General features: G+C 38.9%; 2 protein-coding genes across 2 annotated transcripts in view; one reads left to right on the forward strand and one right to left on the reverse strand.

Annotated features, from left to right (window-relative positions):
* LOC140268761 (very long chain fatty acid elongase 1-like) overlaps positions 1-20,982 on the reverse strand; it is a 153,398-nt gene that overhangs the window by 77,616 nt on the left and 54,800 nt on the right. The window lies entirely within an intron of this gene.
* aire (autoimmune regulator) lies at positions 41-6,700 on the forward strand. Its single transcript, XM_072362964.1, has 12 exons — positions 41-194; positions 440-614; positions 726-866; positions 988-1,278; positions 1,536-1,666; positions 1,767-1,888; positions 2,017-2,086; positions 2,421-2,555; positions 2,715-2,836; positions 3,386-3,464; positions 3,574-3,672; positions 4,676-6,700. Exons 1-12 carry the CDS (start codon positions 48-50, stop codon positions 4,754-4,756), a joined length of 1,593 nt encoding a protein of 530 aa, XP_072219065.1. The 5' UTR covers positions 41-47; the 3' UTR covers positions 4,757-6,700.

Genomic DNA, 20,982 nt, shown 5'->3' on the forward strand with positions numbered 1-20,982 from the left:
AGGTCTGCTCAGGTCACTTTGAACCTCATTTGCACTCAAACAAGATCATGTCCAGAGTGGAGGTGCACAGAGACACAAACCTTCGATGTCTGCTGAGAGAGCTTCGTACTGACATCGCAATGGCTGTGGATGACCCTTTCCCGCTTGTCTATGGTTTAGCAGACAAAAACATCATCACTGAGCAACTGCTGAAGGTAGGAAAGGAAAATACTTTGGAAATCTGAGCTGAGTGTGGAGTAGTTTTACTTTGATTCTGAGTTTGATTTTGTTATGGAACCCATTTTACAATGCGAGTAAACGAGGGCCTGTAAAGACATTTTAATCCAATTCCACTCATGTTTTCCAAGAAAAGAATTAACTGTAAATCAGTTTGACTTAGATTTGTCCCATTTTGGAAAAAAATATTTCATAAGAATATACTGGACTTGTTATTTCTTAGGACACGCTTGAAAAAGAGGCCACAGAGGGGATCCACAAGGCCATGTACTCCCTGCTGTCCTGGATGTTGGAGCAGAGCAGATCCACAATGCGGGCTTTCTGGAGCAACATATCCAAAGACTACAATGTAGACAGCTATCCCAAGCTGCAGACACTGCTCACCAACCTACACTCCAGTCTGTGATATCTGATTTCCATCAAAATGTTTTTTAACTTATATTGGCACAAAATGATCCAGATAATGAGTTTTTACATAAATGTAATGTATTTCCAATTATATATGTCAGGGCAGGATTCTGCAGGTTGCAAAAGTGAAAAAAGATCTACTGGAAGTCTCAAAGCTCCAAAGAACAAGAAGAGGAGCCATGAGGGCGGAGGGATGAACTTCCAGCATTCAGAGTTTCATGCCAAGACAAGTGCTGGATCAGGTCATAACCCTCAGTGCTCTATTTATGTCCTCTTACTGTCAGAGCAGAAAACTCTGGTCCTTTAAGATGCATCCAACATTATTTTTAAACATGTTATATGTGTTATATCCTTTCACTTCAGGAAGCAAAGTGAAGCTCTACAGAGTAAAGAGTGAAGCTCCAGCCCCGCAGCTGCCATCAGGAAACAGTAATAGTACTTTGTTCACAGTATTTAACAATGATCAAAATGAACTACATAAACATTTTTTCCATGCAACAGACAAACCAAATTCCGTCATAGGTGTGAAAGTGGTGTCTTCTTTAGTACAGAGAGGGGTCCCACAGTCCTCCTCTCAGTCCTTCTCCAAAGATCTGCCAGTCAGCTATGGAAAAAAAGAAAAGATTCAAATCAAGCAGGAGAGCATCTCAGATGGTGAGCCGTGGGACTTTGTAATCATGAATACTGAAAAACTAACTGGCATCAGCAGTAAATCACTAGATATAAGTTTACACAGTAACCAGCATCAATTTGATTTCACAACACTGGGATTTTCTCTGGTAAATTTAAGCAAAATCACTTCTGAGATGTACTGTAACAACTATTTGAATCATGCCACATCATTATTAACATTATTATATTTTCTACATTTCTACATCAAGAGAACCTTTACATTTGTTTTCATTAAACAGGACCTACCAGAAAATACATAAACGTTGCTGAACGGTTTTACTCTCGAGGTCCTTCCGAGGAGACAAACACAGCCACGTCCAAATCTGCTAAGACAACATTTCACCACCAGGGGGAGACAGCCACAGGCATGGTAACTGCTCAACGGCCCTTTAGTCCTATCGAAAGTGGGCGTTTGTTTCTGAATCATTTATGAAGAACATATGTTTTTGTGTGCGTGTATGTTTGTGTAGACCCACTACAATGATGACGAGTGTGCAATATGTAAAGATGGAGGGGAGCTGATTTGTTGTGATGGCTGTCCTCGAGCCTTTCATCTGGCTTGCTTAAATCCTCCAATCAATTCCATACCCAGGTGAACAAGAAGAGTTACAGGTGTACCGTTTTTTCATGCATTCACGTGTATGTGTGTGTGTGTGCTCAAAGACAAAAAAAAAAAAGAAAGCTCAAGCTTTAATTCTGGGCACATTGTTCACTGTGCAGTGGTCCCTGGCAATGTGACTGGTGCTGTGGACACAGACTGAAAAAAGAGAATCCCCCACTACCTTTACAAGTAAGTACCAGAAGTATTTCATTGGGTGAAGAAATCCACACAGGTCTTAAACACTCAAAAAACACAAGTTGATTCTTATTCTTGAGTATTCGCAAACCTGCATGAATTATTATTAAATTCTAATCACAATTTTAACACTACTGTGTGATTTATGGCTGAGCTGATGAAAGAAAGTAATCTGCCCCTTAACATTTCCAGTTTGCATGTGTAAAAAGGGACAACCACAAATGACAGAATCATTTAACTTTAAAAGTCTTTATTTTGGTGTCTTAGTAAGCACCGGTGTTCTGTATATTCTCATACTAAACATTGTCTAAACAATTTATATGTTCAGGCTCTTTTGACCCAGCCTCAGCAAACAAACACAAACTCCAGTAACCCAGTCACAGACGTCTCATTCTACTCTTCACTGTCATCCTCCCTCACAAGTGTCACAGCCTCTATGAATGTGTCCAGTAGCAGAAACCTGGTAAAGAGCTGATGTTCTATCCTTAAAAAAAAATAAACTGTTTCTCTTATCTCTCTTTCAGCTTTTTGGTTCCTTTTATTATTTTTTTCTTCTAAGTACGTCTTTGCTGTTTCTCTGTGAAATAGTGTTATTTGCCACATGTATAAACTGTGTATCCAGTGCTCAGGTGGAGAGCTGGTTGGCGTGACAGAAGCCTGTGGTGTTTGTCACCTCGGAGGAGGAGACCTGTCTCGCTGCCTCCAGTGTTTAGAGTATTTCCACGGACACTGCCACTTCCCCAAGTAAGACAGCAGATTGTTTCTTTCTTCAATGCAGTATTACATATTCAGACTGAGAATGATGGATTTTTAGAAGATGACAGAATAGGATTGTGGTGTGTACATGTCACACAAGCTCCTATAAGTCTTATCATCTACACTGTGTAAAGTACACTTCTGAAAGCTCCCCTGTGTTTATGATGCTATTGATCTACTGTGTGCATTTAGATTATGTGTATGGTGATTATTATATAAGAATGTGAGCTAATGGATTGCAATCTGACCCCAACAGCTGAGTGTGTTGTATGATTTATAATGTGAGGATCAATGATTTTAAAAAATGATACAAGAGATTTAGATCCTGTGACGAGTTTCTTTATTTTGATTGCTTTTGTTTTTTTCTTAAATGAATGTCAATCAAAAGCATAATCTTAAAAAAAAAGCCAAAGTTCAGTGTAGTTTGCCAACTGAAGGGGTTTGAAACCCCTCCTCTGCAACTAGCGAATTGGGTATTGATTGTTGGAAACAAGATACCCAGAACTGACTCACTAACAGTGTTTGTGTGTTGCGAAGAGGGAGGTCCATCTGCCTGTCCTGCTCCAGGCTGTGGGGCAGCTCCGCAGACAAAGAGGCTGAGCCCAAAGGCATGCAGGTGTGTCTCCTAACATCTACAAAAAGACACTGACAATAAAAGCTTTTATATTCTTAATATGCCACATTGTAATCTGTCAAACCTTTCCTGTTCACATGTGTGTGTTTAGCATGCACCAGCAGCTCAGAACACATTCAGTTACGATCAGAGCGCCTCCCTCTCTGAGCCCATTGTCCATAAAGATGAATTTGACTCAATCCTGGGAGACGTGAGTAAGGCTCAGTTACATACCACAAATACAGATGTGATGTGAAGATAATAATGTATGGCAGACATAAGATGGCTGCTGCTTTTCTTATCACACAGAGAGGGAATGAGTTGTCACACAGCCTCGAGGTCAAATCAATAAGTAATGGAGAGCAATGTGTCATGGTGTGGTGTGTGTTGAAGTGCCTTTTGTCTTCACTGACTGTCTCTTCTGTGCTGAATTATATTCTAATTATACCTGAAAGGTTCAATACTGTATAGTTTTTGCAGCTGAACTGCTACTTGTGCAGAAGTTGGTACCATTAAATAGCAGCTTATTGGACTTTATTGGGCTCGACATGGCCTGAAAATGCTGCTATTTTCTAATAGATACTTTCCTCGAGCAGTGGGGCAGGAGGAAGTCGACAGCATCCAAAAAGGCTGTGATCATTGTGCAAGACAAGCTCAGTCCCAGGCATCCAGAAACTCTGCAGCTTGGTTAAATATGAAATGCCTCAAAGATGTCAGAATAACGATCTGGCTTCCTTCCTCCCTTCATTAGATGTTATTGAGAACTTGTCTGCCTTTTTCACAGGAGGGATTTACAGTGAGAAGAGATATTAGACCTCTTTGAACAATTTAGGAGGCTGTGATTGATGCTATAGTCTCAATGGAAGAAGGATTGTGGCAGTAGTAGTCACTGAGCATTTTCAACTTGTTTCACTTCTTCTAAATACCAAGAAAAAAACACTTAGAGGGGGAACATTCTTTTAAAAGTAGGGTTTCCAATCATTCTGAACAACAACAGTTGCCTAATAAATGTGCATACTTATTCATTCCCCTGAGAAAGACATGAAGGAATTTATTTTTTCTTGAGGTTAAACAACATTTCTGATGAGCTATTTCTAAAAACAAAACAATCACCTCTGATGAATACAGTTTCCCTAATAGTTTTCTCTGTAATCCCGCCTGGACATTGGCTTGCATGTAACGTTCTCTCTTTTCTGCCCTTTGTTTGGCAGCAGAGCTCCATTGATGGCATCTTGCAGTGGGCCTTCCACAACACCTCTCGGCCTCTTACAGACTCTCAGGGATGCTACCAGTGACAAACGATTGAGCATACAGTATTGTAAACAGGACTAATGAAATGAATGAATAGCAAAGTAAAATTGGATGACTTTAACACAGAATCACATGAAAATGATTGCCTCTTCTTCACTGAAATAAATGTCTGTTGGTTGACTTTTGACTGGAAATGTTACTGTAATGAATCCCTTCACCGAAGGTGCACCTGTGCCCTTTTTATCTACTCTGTGGCCCTCAAATTCCAATTATGTTAATTGTAACCAGCAATTCTGCACAGGAATATTTTTATTTTATTTTTTGTGGAACTTTGTCAAATAAAAAAAACCAAGAACACATATTTAAGATGATGACTATAAATCAAAGCTCTTAAAAATCTTAACAGCAGATTTTGACATTGAGCCCACCGCCAGACACATCACATCAGCATTATTAGTTTATAACACAGCCTGTTTTAGTTGTTTTATAACTGATATAAAGTGGTGCAAATTTGCCTGATAAGAGGTAAACCAGGGGCTTTGGGGACACAAAAAAATCTAACCTATCTATGATGCTTGTCTGCTCTCTGCAATCTTAACTTCAGTCCAACATATCATATACGTTTTTCCAAAGTTCCTGTGCAGTTTCATAGCATTCCTGAGCAGGACTGGGGTCAGCACTGACGTGGGAGAGCTGGCAGTGGGCCACAGACATATCTTCTCAGACATTCTCAGGCCAGACTGCGATCTTACAAACAGAATAATAAAAATGTGGAAATAAAAAAAGCCTTTTTTAACTTCAAACTCTTGAAGAATTCCAGGAAACCCTGCTGCATATTCGTGTTTTACCTGTGTCAGAAGTGTCCCCCAGCAGGGAAAGCAGTAGATAGTGGATTAGAGACGCACCACTGTGGATATACTGTATGCCCAGTGATTGAAAAAAATAAACACGCATAAGATCTATTTTTTCTTTATGTCTCTTTGAATCTGGAGAATTCACATTCACACGCCGCACCAGATGGTTTCAATACGATGAGGTATGCACCCTGAGAAATGCGTCTGCTTAACAGGAATTCCTTAAGGACTATATCACTTAGATGAGGAATGTTGTTTTTGTCGTGCAATTCATGAGTTTTAGTAAGACTGCCAGTTGGATGGAGCGCAAAGATTTTTCTCCCCTTGGTATTTGGTTGCCATGGCTCCCTGGTCCTACAGGTCCAAAACAGTGGACGAGAAACATGCTCTGTGCAGTGCTGTGTGTGTTTCTGTGCGTGCCCGTTTTTGTTTGTTTATCAAATTCGCTTGTGCACGAGGAGGATAACAAATCTGACACGAATTTGTCTCAAATGTGTAATGTGGAATGAGAAATAATTTAGCACTCTCAGAGGTTTCCTGTCCAAACTATCCAAACTAACCCTGATCTTTTTAAAAAATGTTATATATATCTGATTCATGTGGTCTGAAAATATGTTACATAAAAATCTGCTTGCTTCATTTTCATTTCTGTGTAGTATTGTTTTTACCTTATAATAACAAAGCTCTCTTGTTCTGTAGTTGCAACCCACAGGAGAGACCACATCGAAAAGCTGACAAAACATCCCAAGAGCTTCCATTGTCTGAAAAAAAAAGGAAAAAGGAAATACTTTCTTGCCACAAGGTGGCTCCCATCTGAGATAAATGCAGTGAAACAGTGCACAGAAATTTCACTATACCATGATTCTCAAGTAACCACTGCAGTTTGATAAGAGGAAGTATTTGTTTGTTCTGGTTGGGGAAGTGGGAATTACCCAGATTTTATCAGAACAAAAGCAACTTTTCTACATATGCGGAAATAGATTCCATGGAGAGGCTGAAAGTTTTGAGGTACATACTTTGTTTCAGATGGAAACACAGTAGTGTTGACTCCACTGCATTTCATCAAAGTATCAACATTTTAAACACAAAGTATTGCTAGTTTATGAAAGATGATGCGCCGTTACAGATCTTCGACCCCATTTCCAAAAAATGTTGGGACTCTGTGTGGACTCTTGAAAGATTAAAAGTGAGCAATTGACTGCTTTTTGTAAACTATATGCTAATTCTTATCTTGATAACCATGAATACCAAATTAATGTATGTGATTCAATTTGATGTATTTATTAATGTTACTCTCCATGTGATGGTTTATCATTTTTTTTCTAAAGTTTTACATTGGACCTTTTAAACCTGTGTAAGATGGTCAGGGATGCGAGTGAAGCACCCATATCTTTTTTAATGTTAATCTTATTTAGGTTTAAGATTGTGATACCTCATCCATATCCTTATCACACCTTTTTCTCTGAAAACTGGTTTGCACACCTGCTTTTGACACAGATTTGAAGACTTTTTGAAGACAGTTTTCCAAACTGTGAAAAAGTGTAACCGTGGGAAAACATCAAATCATTTAGCATGTGTTTGGCAGCATTTGGTGCACACTTTGAAGAATGTTGCCAAACAGTACTGTTTTATCTTTTGGATTCTGGCTCATAACCTTGTTTAAAAAATCTCTAATCTCCGATCTAAATACCTTCTTTATCTCACATCACATTCCTCCATGAGTTCTGATGAGGCAGAAAGATCAAGAGCATGAGTAGTATATCGTATAGGACTTGAGTCATGGATTTTTTGGAGCCATAGTTCTTCTTTGTAGCCTGTTTTAACTTTTCAACACATACTCACAACCTAAAAACAATTATTTGGGTAGATTTTCTTTGTTAGAATGTTTGTTAGATGACAGTTTCATGTTTGGAAAGTGACGGAGTAACAGTGAGGTACATATTTACAACCATTTTTCTTTGTCAGTCAGCGTTAAGTCACATGGTTAAATTCCTTAAACACACACACATCCTGTTACCACTCTGGCTGGTCACAGTCCTGGAATTCTTGGAAAACTTTGATATTCCCACATTTTGGGCATACCTTAGTCAAATGTTGTCGTTTTTTTCAATTTCTTAAGACTGAGGACAACTTTCCAGTATGTTATCCTGCTGGGAAACCTCTGGTTTGGTCTGCAGTGATGAAACCTGAATGACATCCAGGCCTGATCCTGTACTCACCTTTGTTGTAGGCAGGAAATAGTCTGTGAGGGGCCCCGGACTGTCTTGGCAACACAGCAGAAAGTGCAAGTTTGAGCCACAGGTGGATCTTGATAGTGCTGAAAGAAAGTTTTTAAACTCAAATGATTGTATAAACATATGCACACTTTGTATGATGGTTTTCAGCAAAAAAATGGTTCACTAGATGACACGCACACTGCCTCATGTACAAAAACGTGTATGCATTTTGCTCTTTTGACATGTGTCGACCCAACTATGGGAAATTTGCTTACAACTGAAAGGGCTCACTGGCCTTAATTTGAATTGATTTTTGGAGCTACCGCTGGGCATTCTGATTATCGACCTTCTGTCATGCAGACGGTCACCCTTCAGGCTCGAGTTCTCTACCAGAGGCCCCAGAGCCGAGGGCTCTATACTGTATCTTCACAGTTCCCAAGATGGTACGCTTCTGGAAAGAGATGTTCAGTGTTGTTCCTGAGATCTGCCGGAACCACTCTTCTGGGGCTCACAGCCCCATATGCTCTGATTATGACTGGTTCCACTGGTGCCATCACTTTCGACATAATTTCTTCTTTCTAGTTATTTTTAGATTGTTCCTCCTTCATATTGCTGTCACGTGGGATTGCTACATTGTGCATGACCTTCTGCTGCGTTTTGTCAACCACTACAAAGTCCAGTTAGCTAGCCATTACCGGTTTAGAAGTCTGGATGAAAACTCATGGGGTTCGTTCACCTATATGATGTCCTGTGTATAAACACCATGTAGGGTCACTCTCTGTTGCCTTTTTGAAATACCTTTAACTCTAATATTTGTGATTTTCAAAAGAGGGAAAAGAAATCCAATAAAAACTAAGGTTTGAAGTGGGAACCCCGAGTTGAGTTCACAGAGAAATTTTGAACTCCTTTGATTTTCCTCAAGAGAGCCTTATGACATTTGTAAAGCTCTGATGAGTGTGGGATATTCTCTGAGGATTTTTAATAGATACAGCCATAAAAACACAGAAAACAGATCAGAAAACACACAGGAAAATTTTATATTAATTATTTAAAACTTTAGAAATCTCCTGCTTAAACAGGATTAAAGATATCTACTGGATATTTATTCTCTACATATACAATATATACTGTGCATGCTTCTTTGGATTTGTTGCTGAGCAATCATTGTACATCCTTATTTTGGAGTTTCTGTTGCAGTGAATTTGAGAAAAGAAGTTGAAATAAACTTCAGTAAAACTACTGAAAGTCTGTGGGATCAGAATGAATTTAAATTTTTTTCCTGTAACCTTTGCTCCTCTGTTTGATTTAGTGAGATGGTCCAATGCCAACATTCCTGAGTTATATAATAGTGGTCTAAAGCCAGTAAAGTCCAAGATCTTATTTGTGTTCCTGATCTTGCTGAAGTAGATCAGAACATACTGTTAGCTGGGGGTTGAACACAATGTCAACAGACACACACACACAAACCACAGCAGGGTCACATGCTTTTCTCATCCTGCCAGAATAAATGTTCGCTCTTCTTCCTGACAAAGTTTCCACTTTAAGTCTTTAAGACTTTAAATGTCAATTCCTCTTCTGACTTATTTTGAGTGATACTCAAAATGTGGCCTGACAGCGGCCTCAAATCCAAAACAATAATATTTTTTTTGACAATAATAGTCTTTTCCTTTTTCTTCCTGCAGCCAAAACCAACGTGTTGAATAACTGCAACACAACAGGATTAAACAGACTAGACAGAGACAACTCAGCAACTAGTTGTTTGTCTAGACAACTACCTAATTTGAAGATATAGTATAATTTATTAAATCCCACAAAGTCACTGTCTGTGGGTTCTTCTTAGCTCCGCCTCCTGTGCTTAGAGTAGCATGGTCAGCTCTGAAACCATCTGAATTTCTGGTAGGGGAGCAGAAATCACTTCTAACCATTCCTCTGTGTGTCCCCTGAGGAGGCCAGATAATGATACGCTGGCATGGCAGATTGCAGGGTTGCCATCGGTCTAGAACTGTAAATGCGTCGGCGAAGGCTTGTTAGGACATTCCAGAAAAGTCCTCAACTGGGAATTCTTGGAAGAGCCTCTCGAGTGTTTGCATTCTTTCTTTGGGACAGCAGTGTTCACAGAGTCTCCTGTGATCACTGCCGTCAACCGAGTGAGAATTATATGAGGACAAATGGCTCCTTGCAGATGCTGAGCATTCCTCGGCACTCCTTGATCTGGCTATTGATAACACACGCAGTAAAAACTATACTGTAAAAAAAGATATTCATCTTTATTTCTCATAAGAGAATAAACTGGATTAGATGATGTTTGCGCCAATGGCTGACATAATGCCACCAAGAAAATACGTTGTTCATTAAACAACCAGCAGATCGAGAGCAGCACATTCATTTGGAGTCAGATTTATGTTGGAGTCATTTATTCTCAGGGTCCTTTGGTTCCTTTGGTTCCCAGCTCTAAGTTAAAGCTAATGCACAGTTCCCACATCTGCTCTTGCACATGGCCTGTTATGACTTTTGGTACTTCACTGCGATTAATCGAAACTTATTTCAATTACCAAATGTTGTGGGAGCACTTCCTGAATTCAACATGAATCTATTTTAGGTGCTCTTTGGATGAGAGTGTCAAGAAGGCTTGTATGCCAAAACACATTGAAGTTTCATAGGTCAAAATCCCTGTGCCGTGAAAATATATGTCAATGTATAAATAACTGGTCATAATCAAGTAAAACTTCCGTATGATACTGTATTCTTTTGAAAATCTTTATATTTAATAAAAATGTACCAGCGTAGATTTTGTGATTGCCAACCAAGCTTTCTACTTAAGCAGGATGTAGCTTTTTTGGGAAGTTGGATGCATCTGCATGCAGACAGAGGTAGTTGAATTACTCACAATCGGTTATTAAGTGTCCAGTCTGGTTCAAGTTCAAGGAAAGCTGTTATCTATATGTTATTTACTTTAGTGACTCGTAAGTGGAGTGAAAAAAGTTGAGGTTGTTGCAAAGTCACAACTCTGTCTCTCTGTCCTCACTGCAGCATTGGTAAAATATCAGGTTTTAGCAGCTCACCCCCCTCCAAAGTTTAAAAAGACCAAAGCACAGCTGACCGAAGTATTTTAGTTTGTGAAGTTTGCCAGATGTGTGATTCCAAGAGAAATGGAGAAAATGTTTGTAACCATGTTTTCCATAATAGCTAATATTATAAATGGACCGTGCTAGCATAGCACTTTTCCAGTTTAGCTGACCGCACAAAGCACTTTTACACTACACGACTCATTCATCCATTCACTCATACAGCACACCTTAGTGGCTCAGAGAAGCTGTGAGTTGAACCGTCAACTTTCCGATTGATAGGCAGCTGCTCTTCCTCCTGAGCAACAGCCGCTGCTGAGGTACATATTCATGTTAATCCATTTTACCACATGAACTCAACGTCAATCACTGTACAAGTCCAGAAATACAAGGATTTTGAACAATTAACTATAAATTCAAAATGCGGACACTGGCTCTGACATGTATATAAGGGTGACTTAAGCTTGTTTTTTTGTTATATGTTACGGCTCAGCCCAACCCACTTTTTATTTCATAATTGAAATTCATAATCAGCAGGCTGAGCTGAAAGAAAATTTACCCAGAAAACATTTTGAATTGTAACAAATTCAGTGAGAATAGTGTAATTTGTCTCTTAGCCTTCTAATTTGACTCTATTGTGCACAGGAGTGGGCAAAAGAAAGTTTTACACAGGAGTTGTCCCTGTTGGCAATTAGAAAGAATGCATGTTTGAGGCCTTTAAGCATTTTTTCATGCATAGTCTGTGGATGCTATCAAAGATGATCATTTGTTACAGTTGTTAGTCATAATTACAGCTTTGTGACGAGTGGGTCTAGTGGCAAAAACATATTTTTTTCAAAGCAGTAAACTAACCCCGTCAGTCTGTTGTGCCAGTGTGTAATTTGGGCGAAGATTAAACTTATGTTTGTGGTCAAATGATGATGTGAAGCGACTGCAGATCAGTGACAGACCTTATGAATGTGCAGATAATGGAAGCAGATGTAATGACAATCAGTCAGCACCACAAACATGTTACTGATTCTGCCAGTTTTTCAATAAGAGCAACTATGCAGTGCAGACACAGCAGATCTACTGACAGCTTTATCTATGTGGGTCAATGCACAATGTGACTTTTCATCAACTTTAAACACATTCAAAGTCTCCCCCCAACCATTTCATATAATTGATCATTTGATTTAATCGCATTAGACATTTTCATTCGATTTTCTCCCTGACTTTTCCATCAACTCTAAAAATAAACCATCTGTGTAAAATAAGACAATAACCTTCTTTTAGTTAACACAATGCAGACTTTGTGTGTCAGCAGACACATCCAAGCCTTGAGTTGAAACCATTAACATATCTCACAGCTGAATCATCATCACTTACTGGTAATACAAACAAATCTGGAAATAATGGCACCATTTCCCTGCCAATTCTTTTAGAATGGTTTGAATTGCACAATAGGCTCGCGGCGAGCTACTAAACAAGCTACCGCAGAGGGAGTTGACTTCTGATCAAATCCTGAGTGTATGTGTTAATGGCGAATGTGCCATCAAAGGATGATAAGTGCTTCTTGCAACTTTTTGCAAAATTACAATTAGGTCACAGATTTTTATTCATAACTAAAAAAGCATTTTGATTTCTTTACTCAGAGCTACAATCTTAAGTCTGACGAGCTGCTACTTTTCTTTGTTCCTGCAAGGAAGTTTTTAAGCAGCACAAAACACGTTCGAGGCACTATTCCCCACTGTGAGGTAAATATTTCTTAATGTTTCACAGTTTGGTTAAATTTTTATTTTATTGACATATCTATACCACAGCATTCATAAATACTTTATATCTATAAATAATGTGTTTAACTGAGGACAACATGATACAGTTAAGATCGGTTTAAAACAAGATGAAGAGTCACTAAAAAAATTAAATATTATTGTAAGTTTTTCTAAGAAAATTAAACGGTTATAAAGCACACAGGTTTTAATTTTTTAAAACTCATGTTTGTGGAGAGTTTCCAGTGAGTGCAGAGTTGAGTAAACATTGGGCATCGTATAATGGCACTGAATAAAACCTTCTGTAAATTATTGTATGATTTAGTTATGCCAGTGGAAGGAATGCAAGAAGCACGCAGACAGACATAATATAGTATCAGAGTTTGTTTGTAATGTAACTCCAGAAGATTGAAAACATCAAACTTCATACGCTGAGATTCTACTCTGCTGCCTAAATGAAGCTCACATGCATGCAATTCTGTAATACCACCACATGCATTTTTCCCTCAGTGTGGAGCACAAATAAGGCTTCCATTACCTCCCATTACTCTCCAGGCCACCGTGTCATCTACCTGTTCACCTCTCTGTGATCCCCCCCCCCCAAACTGCCACTCGACGCCCCAGCCCCACATTCCCCTCATTGCTTCTGGACCATGGAAAGCCCCTGATACATTTTCAGAGCTGCTGAGCTTATACACAGACACAGAGCCCTCTCTCTCGCCCTCTTTCCATGGTGCCGCTGGCCAAAGCCAGCCATCAGATCACATGCTATGTGCAGCCTCAGCAGCAGAGAAGCACAGCTATTTGCTGGGGGCACACATGCTGGGGCCCGAATGAATGACCGGCATTCTGGTGACCTCCCAGGATGGCAGCAGGCTGCTGGTGTGGAAGACTGTTTTAGGACAGGGTGTCGTGGTGTGTTGCTGCATCATTAGTCTGTGGTAGGCTTGTTGTCTCCAGGGCAGAAGGCTGCAAAATGTTTTCACACCTCAAAAGGGCAACTTGGGCTGGTATTTATATAAGGCCCCAGAGCTATGCCTCAGAGTAATCATCAGATAGGTTCAGGTTCATTCAGTAACTTTTAATGTTTTGTCCTTCTTTCCAGATCATCTTATTTCTTTTAAGAGGCTTTTTGAAAAAAAAAACCTTTCTTGCACCCATAAAAACTAAAATATCAGTTACTTTATAAAATGATCAAGCGTCTGGCTACCGGTAGCTTGTTACAGATAGCTTGTGTTAAACAACTTTATGGCTTGTTTTACATCTTGGCAATTGACCCGTCAGCTCTCCGTCACATACCAGAGATACAGTTAACAGTTTTTAGTTAGCTTAAAGAGTAGTGAGAGAAAAGAGGAGGGAGGAATGAGGGGAGGGGAAGAAAAAAGAGAACATTATTACAGTGACACTCAGCTATTTGCCCTCAGAGCTTTATGAGTAATAAGCTTGAGATCACAGGCCAAATATTCAGTCTTGTTACTCAAAAGTAAACAGTTAAGTTGCCATAGTATTGCAAACATGTAAATCCTGTGCACTCACTGTGCAAAATGCAATAGTTTTATTACTTGATAAATCAAAATTCCCATTAAATCAATGGTTATTGATGAATATCTAAACTTTTTGTTCTTAGTTTTATGTCATTGTTTTCCCAAATGTCATACTGAATTCAATTTTGCATTTAAAAACATAAGAATGAGAAAATATATACGTGTGAGATCCGCAGCAGCCTTTTCTGTCATTCTGATTGGCTTACTTGCACATTTCCAACGGTTCTACAAAATTACCTTCCAGACCACAGCATGTTGTTTTTGACTTTGTTGCAACATGCTTATCAAAGCACCTTTCCTCAAATGTTTTGGACAGTACACAGTATAAATCTGATTATTTTAGATCTGCTTTGACTTTTGAATGCTGGCAAGACTAATGCCTGTGGAACAAAGTACAATGCACATGGAGACTTCTCAGATGTCATGACTAGAGAGAAAAATGTGGATTTTCCAGTTCTGCAGACAAAGCCTGGAGAGTTGGGTGCATGTGGTTTGAAAACACAGTTGGGGGTCTGTAGCAGTGATTAATACATACTGAGTGAAGTTAAGACAATAACGTTTTTGGAGATATGCTTATATAAAAGATGGAAGGAGTCAAATTTGATGAAGACATTTTTTAAAGTACAAAACAACTGATGACCACTGGACACAAAAAACCCTCTGGCTCCAGTGGAGTTCCATTCTTAAAACATGAGCTAATAGGTTGTAATGTCAATATGGTATCTTACATAGTATTCCTTCTTCTTTCATGGATATTAAGCCTCAAAGATTTTTTTTGTCACTCTTCAGCTCTAACCTCATTAAATATGATATGGTGACTCGAAAAATGACATGTGTTGGAAAGCTTCTTAGAGTCAGCATTACTTTGTATAAGGTGCTCTTTGGATGTTGGCAGCAACTTAAATGTAAAAAAACTCCAAGGCAGTCTCTTTTTAATGAAAGTAAAAAATTTGACTCCCTGCATAAGACTACTAAGCCAAAATACGTCAGAGTTTTACAAGTCAGTATCACTTTAAAAACGCATTTAAGACTTTCTGGTATGGTCACCTCTGGCTCCATAAAGCACAGGTTGGAGATGGCCAGATCAAACTTATGGACAATATCCACTTTTATGTTATCAGGAACTGATCAGGAACCAGTCAGGAGATCTAACGAAGCCTAATGCAATGAATCCACTTGTGAATTCAGTCCAATCGAACATCCACCAGCTGCTATGGAACAAACCCGATCCAAATGGCCCCACTCTGTATCCCAAAGGGTCTAATGTCAACATCGCACTACGGGACTCCAGAGAAGTCCAATGCACAGAAGGATCAGAATGAGATCTTTACAAAGCCTATGCAGATTGTTTTTAATGGTATGGATGATAACATAGTCCAGTGTTATATAGTAGATTGTGATATGAATGGATATGAGTTCCTGTTAGTCTGGAAATGTGAACATGGCTACAATGAATTCAACTTAATATCTTGTTTATCTAATTTGAGCAAGAATGAAACGGGGTGTTTTTAACAGAGAACTACATATACATATATGTATATGTAGTTATAAGTATATAAAAAGTATATAAAAAGATATATAAAAAGATATATAAAAAAAAGACATAGAAAGATATAAAAAGTAATATATATGGTATCTCTTATTCCCGAAAAGATTACAAATGTCATTTATGTGTATTTTTCCCAAATTTGAAGAGTTCATTTATTCATTTGGACTGCATTTTGCACTCAGAACCAGGATACTTTTTGGACACTTAAACATCTCCTGTATATGACTGCACATCTGTTTTGAACAGATTCATCTCGTGTGACTAATGTCTGAAGTCTGCTTGCCATGAATGCCTGGAAATTCCCTTTGCCGCAGCGCGACTTGCAGCAACATGCAGTGTCTTGAGTAACCGATGGCAGTTTTATTTTCTCTTCTATTAATCCAACCAGGTGCCAAGAGGAAAAAAAAAAATCTGCCTTCTTCTGACCGAAATTCGTGTGGAAACTAAGCCTTGCATAGGAAACCATTATGAAATGCAAATACATGGGAAGCTTGTCGTCAGCGGTTTCCTGAGAACAGGATACCACTTGAGTGCAGCACACCTTGTCTTTGTCTATTGTGTTTGTGTGAATGAGGAAGCCGTGAAGAGATGTGAGAGCCGAGGAGAGGAATCCATCCCACTCCTTCCAACACTATCAGTTACATTCCTCACCAATCCCGCCCTATCAGATGACCTTGTCTGCTATTCTGGTTCACTCTTTCCCACCAATTTAACAGTGTAACACGCATCCTGTCATGTACGAGTCTTTTCACTTCCTGTCTCAAGACACATACACTCATCAAAGACTCATGTGATGTCTGAATCCAAAGACTTCGACAAAAGAAAGTGAGACAGCAACATAGACAATGAGTCAAGCGTCGTATTGTTTGGGCTTCAGGTCAACAACTACCCACCTCTCTCTCCATATAGTAGCATATCTAAACTATGACAACTGAAAAAGTTTTTTCTACGTCTTCGTGTGGTTATAGAACTTTTTTTGCATAGATTCTTTTCTTGATAAATTCACCAATACTAGAAAAGATAAAGAATTGGCATCCCTGTATGAGATCTCCAAATGCTTCTTTTGTTTGGCCAACAACCCAAAACCCACAACTATTCAGTTTACAAAGGTCTTTGCTGTTCTTTTATGCCGTCACTGTACAGTCAAGAAAAAGCAGTGAGTGAAAAACTAAACAAACCAAACACACCCTTACTGCTTCGATAGGAATTAGGGTTTAAGGGATGAAAGGGGTAAGAGGGCTCAAAAAGTGTGAGCACCCTTTATAAAAGCAGAGGTTTTGGCAGTTTGCTGATCTGGAGCATTCAACTTTTTGTGTTAACGCAAGGAGGCAAGACATCAGCAATGATATTAGAGAGCCAGTTGTTGTTGCCCATCAATGTAGGAAGGACTATATGGGCAGTGAGGAAGACTATTTACAAGTGCAAAACATATAAGACAGTTGACAATCTTCCAATGAGACCATTATGCACAGTGCAATCTTTGAAGAAAACCAAATCCCGTCATATCTGCACAGCTCATATTAACTGCCAAGCACGGTGGTGAAGGACTGATGATTTGGGTTTGTTTTGCAGCCACAGGACCTGGACACCTTTCAGTCAGGTCACAAACTCCTCTGTATTCTCCAAAGTATTCTAAAGTCAAACGTGAGGCCATCTGTCTGACAGCTAAAGACTGGCTGAAAGTAGGTCACGCAACAGCACAATGATCTCAAACACAGCAGCAAATCTACACAGAATGGCTGAAGAAAAAAAGAATGAAGTTGTTGCAATGGTCCAGTCAAAGTCCAGACCTCAACCTGATTAAAATGCTGTGGCAGGACCTTAAGAGAGTTTTGAATAAAGAGGTCTGCAAACCTCAATGAACTGAAGGAACATTGCAAAGAAGAGTGAGCCAAAATGACGTGAGAGACTTTCAATGTCATACAGAAAATATTTACTTCAAGTTATTGCTGCTAGATTTGGTTCTACAAACTACCGAATCATGGGATATACTTAGTCTTCCACATGCTAAATCTACATGTGTTTTATATAAATAATGACAAAGTTATGTCACATATAGTAGTTCATATGATTTTGTAGTTATTTCAATTTAAGACCTGGTAAGAACCAGATTATTCTTTTATTGTGCTCTGATATGTAATACCTCAGAAAGAAAAAAGGGTGTACTTTGTTTTTCACATGACTATTTGACAACCTGCTGAGTTTTGGTGAGCAGAAAGCTGAAAGAACTTTGAATTTTCAACTTTGAACACTGAATTTCTGCTCTGTTTTGTCAAAAATGATAAACGATTGATGTTACTGTGTTCACAGAATTTAAAAGTACTGGGAAAACCTGGGATTTTTTTTTATTTTAAATGCATTTATTTCAAAATAACATTAGTTTTAGCAGAACATCATGTGTTGAACAGAAACCAATATTCATATTCACTATTAGGCACATCATTCCAAGCTCAAAAATCAAAGAGCAAAGTTGATACATCGAGTGATTCCTGAAAAACTACAATAAATTCTATCTACAAAAATGTAAATCGAAGTATAAATTACAGTCCCGTTAGCAAAGAGTAAATGATACTGACCTTATTAAATACCCCAGCTGCTCCACTAACTTTGCTTTAACACAAGTTATACAACAAATTCTATGTCTATTTTAGCCATAGTGACCCGAAGCAGAGAAGTTCCTGGAATCCATCAAAAATGGCACTGTTTGTGTTTATATAACAAATACAGCCAGAGGTTAAAGTGACATTGTTCTGTTTGGTTGGATGTCTGGAAAACATCTTTGAGTTTCTATCAGTGAGTCTGGAGTCTTTGATACACATGAAGATGGCTAATTGTTTTTAAAATCATGCTGTTTTACAATTCAAGCTTTGTACTTTGCACTAGTAAGTTAGCGAGCAAAGTATAAATCTCCAGAAACGCAGGTTTGTTCCTTCAAGGTCTCCCCCTCACACGTTTGTCTTCGTGCTACTCTTTTGTTGGCCAAGACATTTTTCAACCAACTTTTTGACTTTTTGAATCACCTCAGTTGAGTTAAATTTAGAGTCAGACTGTTTCCAGTTGTGTAACTGGTAGTTTGACTCCTCTCACTGTTGCCTCATTTGTTCTTGTGTTTCCACTAAAACCTCAAGAGAAATGTGGCTTTACTGTATATAGTAACAACATAAATGTGTGTTATTTTGCAGCTCTTTTTTTTTTATTCAGATATGCCTCAATGCCCCTCTTCTTTTCATAAAGAGAGAGTAACTCAAGTTTTGTTTGGCTCAAAGTTTGAGTGTCCACAGACAGACACAGACAGTTGGTATTTTTTTTCTTTCTAAAAGGGACATAGCATTTTAGATGTTGATCTCCTGTAATGACTTTTGGCCTCACATTCTTTTGCAAGTTCACAGGAAGTGTTCTACAATGGAGGACAAAATGACCAGAGGCGTTGTCCACAAGCAGACACACACACACACACACACATACATGCTGACACAAACACACAGAGGGAGCAGAGGAAGTAGTGAGGTGGTGTTAAATGACATGACCACGCTTTTAAAAAGGTGGAGACTCTGCTGCTTCACAGTGTGAGTCTGAAGGGGAAATGCAAACATGTTCCACTTTGCTGAGCGGTCGCCTCCATGCGAGTGCCTCCCACTGAGACGCCATGTCTGCATTGTTTTTTTTTTTCAAAAGAGCCCTTTTAAGAATACAGAGCATCTGAGACATGATGGGAATGTGTGTTTAATTATGTACGGTGAAAGAACCAGACATATGATAGTGGACACCATCAGCAGTTCAATATCATCTCATCCAGTTATAGATTTGTAGGTCTAATGAGACAATCAGCTTGAGGCCAGTGGCCCCATACAGCAATCAATTTCTGTGGACTGCTGTACTTCGATTGCAGCCATTTTCTTTTTCAAGTCAGTTATAGCTTTCATTTGTTTCTTAGGGGGAAACTTCAGAGGGAAAATGTGGTACATGAAGAAGCAGGAAAGGATCTGTAATCCTCCCTCTGTCTGTCTCTCCCTCAACTTGAAGATATGATTAGTGTGTTGTTACAGAAAACCTCTGCTATTTTAGGGGCCCACGATAAATGTCAGACTTGTGTTTAACATCCTTAAAGTAGCAGCCTATTAGTCCCAGCAAGTAATGCATAGCTCAGACCTTTCTTTTGGCTTTAAGAGAGAAGAGGTTAAAGGTTTATTTATTTATTGAGACAAGCATGGATGTTCCTCAAACACACGCATGTTAAACTGAGTTATTTGGCCTGTCCTGATTGAGTCGGCACCCATCCATGGCTTGCTTTTTAAAGAACCTAATTTGAGTGGTGAGACAACATCCGCTGATGTGATATTTGTACGTGTAAATCAGTAAGAGAAGAGTCAGTGAAGTGTGGCATCCTCCAGGCTCTGCTCTGTACCATGTTGGGTACAAAGACCCTCTGTGTCTGTAGTAATGGGGTTACAAAGGCCTCAGATTCCGGAGGACAGCTGCCACGCGTGTACACACACACACACACACATTTAGGCATGTAACAGCCTCACCACACTTGTGCCAGCAATGATTTTATGTACCAAAGAGTGACCTGTGGTGAATGCCACAAGGCTGGATTCCTTCAGGTCAATGACAAGCTGCCACACTGTATTTCTTTTTCTCCTCTGTTATATATGCAACAGCTGTTGCTACTTTTCATATCAAGATCTAACTTGCAAAACCTGAAGCTCAATAGAATCTCTGCTCACTACAAGATAAAACTACTGCTGATATACAATGCTTTATTCAATCTCAAATAATACTTGAGATAAATTCCAAGGAATCCTCCTGGAAGGAACTGTCTTTAGTTCTTTTTTGGGGGTGAACACTTGAAGGGGCAGTGTTCAGAGGGCACAGCACCAAGTGACTCTATTGAACTACTATAGTAACCTTAAGAATGTTAACACAACAAGGTAGACAAACATTAAAGTAGCAAATTTGTCTAAGCACTATAATCGACAGGGTGATTAATTTGAGGTGGAATATTCACAGTAAAAACAAAACAAAAAAAGAAAAAGAAAAACTAAAGAATCTTTATTCCTGAGCAAACCAACTAAATTAAAATCAAGACAGACTGTTAACTTTTCTGTGAGACATCAGACCCAAACTGCATCCTTAGAGCAACTTCAGTAACAGGCATTTCCATTTTAATAAGAATGAAATTAAAATGCCACTAACATGGCATTGCTTACTTTTATTTACCAATCATAACGCATTTTAGGATTAAGCAAACACTAATCCAAACACATGTTAATAAACGTCTCACAGGAATC

This window comes from Leuresthes tenuis, unplaced genomic scaffold, assembly GCF_036924035.1.
Source record: "Leuresthes tenuis unplaced genomic scaffold, fLeuTen1.0.hap1 SCAF_14, whole genome shotgun sequence".
In the NCBI taxonomy this organism is placed as follows: domain Eukaryota; kingdom Metazoa; phylum Chordata; class Actinopteri; order Atheriniformes; family Atherinopsidae; genus Leuresthes; species Leuresthes tenuis.

Bases quoted from the DNA above. Each gene is read 5' to 3' on its own strand.
- aire (XM_072362964.1), top strand. From the start codon at position 48: ATGTCCAGAGTGGAGGTGCACAGAGACACAAACCTTCGATGTCTGCTG. The intron at 1,889-2,016 runs GTGAACAAGAAG...TTCACTGTGCAG, and splicing joins CCAATCAATTCCATACCCAG to TGGTCCCTGGCAATGTGACT. The intron at 2,087-2,420 runs GTAAGTACCAGA...TTATATGTTCAG, and splicing joins ATCCCCCACTACCTTTACAA to GCTCTTTTGACCCAGCCTCA.